Here is a 9777-nt window from a genome sequence, read left to right on the forward strand (position 1 = left end):
ATACATGCACTATAGGTTTAACAAGAATATTGCACACACTGAGTGAAAGATTTGGGATCCCATGCCTGAGAACATCATGATCTGTACTTGGAATGCAGTATACAAATAATTTCATAGGTATATTAAAATATTTGGAAACAGGAAGCTGGTTTATACCAAGTCAGATTATTTATCCATGTAGCCCGCTGTTATGTATGCTTAACTCACAACAGCACTGCAATGAGTCAATCCAACACTTGGTTATGTGATCTCTTTAAATGAAAGTACAGTGGTACCCCGGGATACGAATGCGCCGCCTTACGAAATTTCCGGGTTACGAAAAAAATCCATTTAAAAAAACTGTTCCGGGTTACGAAGGTTTTTTCGGGTTACGAAAAATTTTTTGGTGCTTTTCGGCGCTATTTCACACGAAATCGCGGCTTTTCCCCATTAGCGCCTATGGGTTTTTCGGCTTGCGAAGTATTTCGGGTTACGAAAGCGGCGGCGGAACGAATTAATTTCGTAACCCGGGGTACCACTGTAAATGGAGTATCCATTGGATGGCTAACAGGCAGAGTAGCAGCTCTAAATCTGAGCAGTGATCTGCTCTTGTGTTTATACAGGTATTTCTTTTCTTGGACACTCATAAGTCTCTCAGCCAACTGGATACAGCTGCTTTGTTTTTACATGTGAACACTGTCTTCCATTCCAACTACACTCCATAATCCAGGTTATTCTGATCATAGTATTTTGCCATGTTAGGAGAAACAAAAGGGACAGAGCAGGAGTAGTTTATCAGAGAACACAGAAGTTCAAATCGGGAAAATCGTTTTCAATCAAAAAGTTAAGACCTAAAAATGCTGCTCAGAACCTGCCACTTCTGAACGTTCAGCACACCCAGATTTTGTTCCCTCCCAGCCTTCAGTCATGAGGATCAGAAGCTACATTAAATTTGTAATTTGAGTCTTGCTCATTAAGCATAGGTTGCTAGTGTAATTTTGGCACCCAGTCTGCATCCTGGGTGGAAAACTACATAATTATGTCAATATGATGGAATTAACAAAAATAAACCTATTCCATTCCCAATATTAAAAAAATAAGATGGATAAACAACTTTGGGGGCTTAATTTTGAGCTATTGTAACTGAAAACACAAAAGTATCAACACTGAACCACACAAGAATCATGTCAATATTATCTACTTTTGCAAGCTACCCTTTCCTTTGTTCCTTCCAATTCAATTGACCTCCGTCTCTGTACTTTGATATTGTATTTTAAAGTCGTGAACAGTGACTTCATTCTCCAGGTGTTTATTTTCCATATTACACTATGGTAAGCATGAACTGTTTCACTTCACCTACACAGAGCAACAAATCCCCAGGCAGGCTCTAGGAAAAGAGTTTGATTGACATTAACTTTTTTCAGTGAAATAAAAACGGTTGCTTTATGAGGTTATATTACCAAAAGAAGCCTTTAAACAGTTAAAGACAGACAAGGTCACTTAATTATGTAAAGAAAAAGTAGTGAGGGCATTATCTGGAGCTACTACTGCACATAAAAGGCTGCACATTTGCACTACAGAACTCATCAAGGCACCATTTCTGAGGTGGAATGCATCTTTTGGTGCTGAAAGAGACATACATTCCCTTTGCGTGCTACTAACTGATGCACATAACCACTTGGAGCAGGATGACTAATTTAAAAATTAAAATGTCTTTCAACAGGCTTTCATCAACCGCTATGGTATTTGTGTGCATCTGCACACGTGCACATGCATGCATGTATGCATATGCACCAGTCAATACAAAACTGAAATTCTACTATGGAATTTTTCCCCACGTGGTATGATTAGAAAGAAATTCATAGCTGTGAACAGCCATGAACTGCCTTTTTCAAAGGTCAAAAAACATAACATCCAGCCTGAAATTGTCCAAATGAAAATTCAGTACATCTGCAATACAAAAATGTTATGACATGACTTGAGTTGGGTCTGTGTATTTAACTAAATATAATATATTAAATAACATGTATAAACAACACAAGAAGTGGTAAGTAAAAAGAAACAGTTGCATCAAAAGTATTAGTTCATTCTAAGACATCAACTAAACACAAACACACATTTGGTAGCATTTAGCAACATTCCTAAAGTCCAAAAAAGGTCAATTTTAATAACAGAAGATGGTCATTTTTAAACTATTAATAGGGAAGAATACAGAATAATTAACTGAAGCCTTAACATCTAAGGGATTTGATTGCAAAACAACACCATCATTTAGAAAAGCAAACTATCTACTATCAAAATGGAAAAATCAGACCTGCTTTAATACCGAATGACCAAATTGATGCTAATAAAGATTCAGTTTTCTCAACGTTGCCACAACATTTTTTTTTGAGAGCTTGAATATGAAGAGCTTTGTAACTTGTGACCTCCCTTGCTCTTGTGGTCTGGAAGCAACATCAGAACAGAAGCAGAACACAACAAACTGGACCATTGCAGTAAAATCTAGTGCTGGTAGTTCTTTTTAGCATCAGAACTCCTGAAAATACAAGAGCTTCTAGCAAGTTGGGATGAAGCAGCCTTATTTGGTCATCTATTATTGAGATGAATTTTGTCCTTGCACAAAATAGGTGTAAGGAAAATTAACAGAATTTCCTACTTCCGCACCTCATTTTTATTAACATGAAATTATCCCATTTACAATTCTCTGAAGGTACATTAGATGGTTCCCCCCCACAACACACATTTAGAGAAGACAAATAAGGATACACTTAGGATACATTTGCAGAGATACCAAAACAGCATTTTAAAATGTATGTTTTCCTTAACTGATTTAATATAGCATTTAATGCCAATATATTTTACACATTCTCCTGACTGTAATGGTTAAACGATTATATCATTAAAGATTTACAAAGCATTTGATAAACTTTTGAAATATTGAGCATTTCAACAGAAGGGTACCAAACACCATGGCAATTCTTAATTTCAGTGTCCTGGTCACTGTATTTACATACCAGTGACAAGTCTTTTCAAACCTGGGATTACCAAGTAGTATAAGAGTTAAATTTAACAACTAGAAATACCAGTGTTTCAAACTAGGTATGCACATATGGAGATATCCTCATTATTGGTCTAGAGAAAAAACCATGGGATTTTATTTTAAGTGTCCAAAAGACCCAGTTGCTCATGAAGGCTAAGAGTCTCATTTTGGTGGGTCTGTGTTTATTCCATATTTCTCCTTCAGAAGTTTGAGCTGTTCCTCTTTCTTCTTTGTATCCATCTTTTGGAATGCCTGTAATAAACAAGACAAAAACATTTAATAGAGCAATACTAACCAGTTTTTTTAAAGTGTTGCTCAATAAACTTCCTACTATCTAGCTGTTCTGTGGTGCTTCCAGAGATAGCAGGGCAATGGAGAGGTTTCTCAGGGCCCACTGCTGATCTGTGCTAAAAATCACCTCCATGCAGCCAAGCTTTGTGAATAAAAATGGGGAAAACCCTGTTTTCTTTATTGCTGCTGTATCAGATAATCAGTCTCACTCAAATAACCGTGTGGACATGCTAGCCTTTCTTTAAAGACTTATTTCATGGGTTTCACTGCACCCATTATTCATACAGTTAAGACACCTTTTAGGTAGTGGCAGCAGGAGGCTGCATTAAGACCCTAAAACTCTGGGAAAAGACTACACAGGAAAGAATGGACTGAAGCAAGACCCACAGGTGCACACAAACCCTCTGTATTCTTTGCGACTGTGCTAAGCCTTTAGAGACTTGTACTCATACATTATACACTTTACCTCTGGCTCTCTTCTAAAATAATATGATTTTAGGAGTATCTTACATTACACTACAGGGATACGCATCAGTTGTCACTGGTCAAAACAGGACAGCAGCAAGACTCTTGTCTGGGGAACTATACAGGTTCAAGTAACCAAAGCTGTTGCACTTCAGCTCTGGTTCTGGACAATAAAGGTTCAGATAACACACTTCTGCCAATTCTCAATAGTTTCACTACACTATGGATTTGCAAAATTTGGCAGTGGAAATTAAGAGTAGTACAGCTAAGGATTAGACATAAATCTGAAATACAGACAATGGAAACAAGATCCATAAGCTCAGCTAGTGCAGAATGGAACCTGTCTGGAAGGGAACTTGCTATTTAGCTGGCAGCCACAGGTAACCAAGATTTATTTATTTATTTATGGATCGAGGAGAAAGGATAGAGAGATTCCCCTTTTCTGCATAAAAAGTGAACTGCTAGAATGGTCTACTCCTCTGCACTCAGCTTTGAAATATAGCTCTCCATCAAACCACTCCTAGCTCCCAATGGGCTAATATCTTTTTGCAGCCTCTTTAGAAGGTTTGATGTATAAATTGACATCCAAATCAAAAGTATGGGTAAAAAAACCAACAATTTTAACAGCTATAGACATTGTTACACAGTTATACCCCAGCACTGCAGAGGTAATCTGGAAAATGAAACAAAGGATCACACAGCTGTAAACACATCCAACACAGAATAAGAGACGCATGTGTTGTTAATCTTCATTCTCAACATATTTTCCTCTATATCTATGGTGAAAGATCTTTTCCACAGAATCAAACAATGACAATACAAAAAGTCAACTCAAAATACAATAACTTAGGTATGCTTCATATAACAGGCTATCATCTGAAAACTTCACTGGTTTAAAAAGTTGAAGACGTATGACAAAATCATTTCTAACTAAGCTATAAAGATTATCACATTGCCTAAAATCCAACAGTTTAGTTCTGCTGATGAAAGAGGTTCCATCATGACTCAGCCCCTGCACCAGCCTCAAAATCAATTTCTGAAGAAGAAAGGCCCATTGTGCTGGTGCTCTCTCAAAAGAAAGAAAAAAGGCTCCCCTTATTTCTAGCAAGAGCTGAACTGTTTTAGCAAAATTACAGGTACTTGCCCTGTTTGCGTTATAGTACAAGACGACCAGGTATCTGTTGCACACGTTGAACCCCGACAGATGATCACAAGCATTTTTGGCATCAAAGATATCTTCATAGACAACATAGGCTGTTCCTCTGGTCTCTGGGGTGTTTCCTCTGTAGAATAAGAACACTTTTTAATATTAGCAGAAGATTAGAACAGATTTGTTAGTATTCAGCTCTTACAAAAGGAAATTGTCACAAAGTTCAGCCCTTTGAAGCAAATGAGTGGAAATTTTTGGTTTCCTGAAACCAATTAGCAACATTGGCTTCAATCCTATGCACTCTTACACGGGAGTAAACCAATTTTCAGACTAAATATATGTAGGACTGGGCTGCAGGAGATCAAAATCATAGGAACAAGCAATTGTGGATCCAGTCCAAAAACACTGTTTGGGTCCCTACTAAACCCATGTTTAATATACCAACCGAGAAACTTCATTATAGCACAAAATAAAGTGTCTTAAAAGAACTGACCTACGTTATAAATTACATCGCTTTTGTCAGCATAAGCTTCAAGATTCAAAAAGTACAGATCTGGTGCCAAAATGCCCTCCAAACAAACCCAGGGCTGGTTGTAGTGCAATGCATGCTTACAGATAATTATAACATGTGTGACTGTCCACTCAATAATTTGTCAAAAGACAGCTTGCCAGCATGCCTGTATAGTACTATCTTCAACAAAGTACTGGAAGAGGCTGTTTATGCTGAATGAGCTGCAAATAAAAAGGAACTATTAAAATGTAATATTGCGTTTAATGTTTTTTCTTTACTCCATTAACTTGATATAACACAGTATGTTGAACTGACACTCTGAATTAGTGCTGTTGTGATTTGGGGAAATTTTCCTTTGGCTCATTCTCCTGTGTTGTTCATAGTTTAATAACTGGATGATGATACTGGGAATACCAAAATGTCCCAGACTCATTTTTTTCCCAGTTTATCATTTGCTTCCTACCATTTTATCAAATGTTTGTAGCTACCTTTTCTATGAAAACCTTTGAACACTGTTTTAGCATGATAATTTCCACTAAACAACTGGCTACATTATGGAATGCTCCACCTTAGTTCAATACTGTCATCACTGCAGTGGGGGTTATTCTACATATATCTGGATGTGTACTGTCTATAGTACAGTAGCTGTGTACCACAACATCTTTCCTGCATAAAATTTACATAAAACTGAGTGATTAGATCATCTCTTTGACTCTGTGTGTGTGTGTGTGTGTGTGTGCGCGCGTGCGCGCGCACGTGCCTTCAAGTCACTTGTCAACTTATGGCTACTCCATGAGTTTCATAGGGTTTTGCAGGCAAGATATACTCAAATACTACCCTAAGCTGACCCTGCTTAGCTTCCAGGATCAGACAGGATCTGGCTGCTTTAGGGTGTTTCATTACTTTACATGAAAACCTGTTAACAGTGATATCCTCGTTGGCTAGAAGGCTGCTCTACATAATTACAATCCCTATTCAAAACAGATTTCTGAAATACAAAAGAGACTTACACTCTGATTTGTCGAATAGGTCCGTATTTTCCAAATATATCATACATTTCTTCAGCTGTAATTTTATACGGCAAGTTTCTGATATACAAAATTCGGTTGACTTCTGGGGGCAGACGGATCTAGATTTGGTAAAATATGCAATTTAGCAACAGAAATGTAAACATTTGTAAATTATCTGAAAGTGCCCTATTATTATTATTATTGAGGCATCCCTGCAACAACTCCCCCCCCCCCCCCCATTGCCAAGTTCTTAATGTAACTATTTTAAAGGAAGAAATAGGATAGTTCTGACTTGAGCAACGTTATGATTGGGTTCAGCCATGCACAGCTCTATAAGTCCCCCAAAGAGCAAAATGTTAATACATGACCTCAGTGGGCTAGGACTGCCTAACTGCATAGGACCAGAAGAAGCTGAAACTGTACAGTTCAATACAGTTTATACAATGGCAGAACAACTGAGATTTCAATGTGTACATTCAAGGTTCCAGTTTAAAGAAACATCTGAGTAAATAGATAGAGGGGGTGGGGAGCATTGCTGATCTTGCTGATATTGTTGACTCTTCCAAAAACTTTTGTCCCGGCTGAGTTTTCTAGGAATAAAGAACGTAAAGACTTGGAGAAGGAAAGCTTGCAGGGGAACATAGTCATCGATGTGTGTCTCCAAGTCGTTTCTGACTTATGGCAACCCTAAGACAACCTTATCCTGGGGTTTTATTGGCAATTTTCTTCAAAGGGGGTTTGCCATCGCCATCCTCTGAGGCTGAGAGAGTGTGACTTGCCCAAGTTCACCCAGTTTTTATATTTGAGCAGGCAATTGAACTCTGATCTCCACAGTTGCAGTCCAACGCTCAAACCACTACACCATGCTGGAATTTAATGCTTTAACCCACTTCCAGGTTTTATACAGGCATGGGGTAGTGTTTAAAGACACTGTAGTGTATTCTTCTCCAAAGTAGTGTTTGGATCGCAGCTCGGCCACACAAACCCACTGGGTGGCCTTGGGTGAGTCACACTCTCTCAGCCTCAGAGGATATCAATGCCAAGCCTCCTGTGAATAAATCCTGCCAAGAAAATTTCATGATAGGTTTGCCTTAGGGTTGCCATAAGCTGGAAACAACTGGAAGGCACATACCATGTGTATTCAACTATACGTCGACCTCATGTATAAGCTGAGGTCAGCTTCTGGGGCCAAAATTATGGGGTTTGCTATGACCCATGGATAGATCGAGGGTAAAATTTGGAGGCTCCTTCAGTGTGTGTATGGCCAGAGAGACTCTCATTGGAGCTGTCTGCTTAATCATTTCAGCTTTCGTTTCAGATGATTCGCCATGGGAGATTGCCTGTTAAACAAAGAGCAATGTCAATCAATTACCCAGGACTCTTTCTGCTTGGCTCCAGAGAGAAATAAAGGGCTCTCCCCGCTGCATAAGGAAACCTGAAGGAGCTGCTGCTATCACATTACCATAGTGACCTGTAAATAAGTCAACTTGGGATTTAGGTGTCAAATTTTGGGCATACGTTTTCGGACTTATAGACGAGTATATATGGTAATAACAGCAACATCAAAGTGGATCTTCTTTGCTGAAGTGTGGGGCTGAACTCTCTTAAAAGTCTAAAGGAGCTTAACAAATACTAAGGACCTAGGCGTCATCCTTCCATGTGGTAAAGTGAGGTAGAGGGCCAAACTGAACATGGCCCCACTGCTCAGGATGGATGGGAAACCCATTCCCACAAAAGGGCAAACACCTAGTAGCCTACCTGCTACTAGGAGAACCCAAGGGTGCATCTACACTACCCCCCCCCCCAAAATGCAGTGTGACCCCACTTTAAGTGCTGTAGACTCATCCTCTGCAATGCTGGGACCTATAGATTTAGAAGAGGGTTCATCTACATTGCAGAAGTAGTGCAGCCTGACCCCACTTTAAGTGCCGTGGCCCAGTCCTGTGGAACCCTGGGATGTGTAGTTTCACAAGGGAAGTGTCTACACTGGTGAAAGGATGCAGTTCTACCCCACTTCAAGTGCTGTGGTTCCACCCTATGCAATTCTGGGATGTGTAGTTTCACAAGAGGGTTCAGCTACACTAGTGGTCCCCAAACTATGCCCTAATTTAAGGGGTTTTGGACCCCAGCTCCCAGACTATTGGCCAACGTGGCTGAGGCTTCTGGGAGCTGGAGTCAAAAATCTCTTTTAAAAGGATCACATTTTGGGGTCCCCTTGGTCTCTATACTGTAGAAACGACGCTGTTAAGACCTCCATTTTAAGTACTGTGGAACTCTGGGATGTGTAGTTTTACCAAGGCCTTTCACTTCCTCTGCCAAAGAGTGCTGCTGCCTCACACAACCACCAATCCCAGGATTCCATACCACTGATCCACAGCAGTTAAGGCGGTGCCAATGAGCTGCATTATCTCTACAGAGTTGGCAGGATGAGAAGGGGGGCCAGGGAGGGTGACCCCACAAAATGGCGGCCCCAGGGAGGGGAGGGAGGCCTTGGGACTCACGTTGGCGCGTTTCGCCGCTTGCATCGCCATGGCGGAGGCTCAAGGGGGCTTCCTGCTTCCTCAGAAAAAAGGGTTCCTTCCCAAAGGGTCCTCAGACACAGAAGACTCCCGATTCACCGCCTCGCCTTCCTCTGCCGGAAATAGACCAACGCCACTTCCGGTTTATTAAGCCTGGCCTGTCGCGCAGTAGGATTAGCTTGGACGCATGCGCCGCCGTGACGCATTGTGAAAGGATTCGGCGCATGCTCAGTCGTCATGCAGTAGTGTGATTGGCTTTGACGCATGCGCCGTGGCCGCGCACTGTTATCGGATTTGACGCATGCTCAGTAGTCGCGCGTTTTTTTTTACTAGATTCGGCGCATGCTCAGTAGATGTGTTATTGGGTTAGACGCATGCTCAGTCGTGGCTGGTGAAGGAATCTGCCCTGCACTGGAAGCCCTCTCTGCCAGGACAGAGATCTCCCTTTGACTGCCTCCTCCTCCAGTGATTTCTGATTCCCAAGAGCTGCGCGGGAAATTTGACTTTTTCGCCCAGATTGTCCACACAGGCTGTATCCACACTGCAGGAATAACCCAGTTTGACACCACTTTAACTGCCATGGCTCATTGCTGTGGAATTCTGGGAATTGTAGTTTTGTAAAGGCACTTAGCCTTCTCTGTCAGAGAGCTCTGGTGCCACCACAACCAACTACAATTCCCAGGATTCCATAGCGCTGAGCCATTGGCAATTAAAGTGGTGCCAAACTGGATTATTTCTGCAGTGCGGATACATCCATAGGAACAAAGGCTGGGAAACTCACTGGTTCCTTATACTGTAATATAAACAACAAC

At 40.8% G+C, this 9777-nt stretch overlaps 1 protein-coding gene across 1 annotated transcript; it reads right to left on the reverse strand.

Moving 5' to 3' along the window:
• Positions 1 to 2044: 2044 nt before the first annotated feature.
• On the reverse strand, positions 2045 to 9114 carry SF3B6 (splicing factor 3b subunit 6). The gene is made up of 4 exons (XM_042446436.1): positions 8948 to 9114; positions 6447 to 6565; positions 4920 to 5058; positions 2045 to 3271 (listed from the first exon to the last, which is right to left on the reverse strand). The coding sequence occupies exons 1-4, from the start codon at positions 8975 to 8977 to the stop codon at positions 3182 to 3184; spliced, it is 378 nt and encodes a 125-aa protein (XP_042302370.1). The 5' UTR covers positions 8978 to 9114; the 3' UTR covers positions 2045 to 3181.
• Between the last annotated feature and the right edge of the window lie 663 nt (positions 9115 to 9777).

This window comes from Sceloporus undulatus, chromosome 1, assembly GCF_019175285.1.
Source record: "Sceloporus undulatus isolate JIND9_A2432 ecotype Alabama chromosome 1, SceUnd_v1.1, whole genome shotgun sequence".
NCBI classification, from domain to species: Eukaryota; Metazoa; Chordata; class Lepidosauria; order Squamata; family Phrynosomatidae; genus Sceloporus; species Sceloporus undulatus.

Coding starts and splice junctions, on each gene's coding strand:
- SF3B6 (XM_042446436.1), bottom strand. CDS start 8,977: ATGGCGATGCAAGCGGCGAAACGCGCCAAC. Junction 6,566..8,947: donor AAGCGGCGAAACGCGCCAAC/GTGAGTCCCAAG, acceptor TACCAAATCTAG/ATCCGTCTGCCCCCAGAAGT. Junction 5,059..6,446: donor CCTATTCGACAAATCAGAGT/GTAAGTCTCTTT, acceptor CTTATTCTACAG/AGGAAACACCCCAGAGACCA.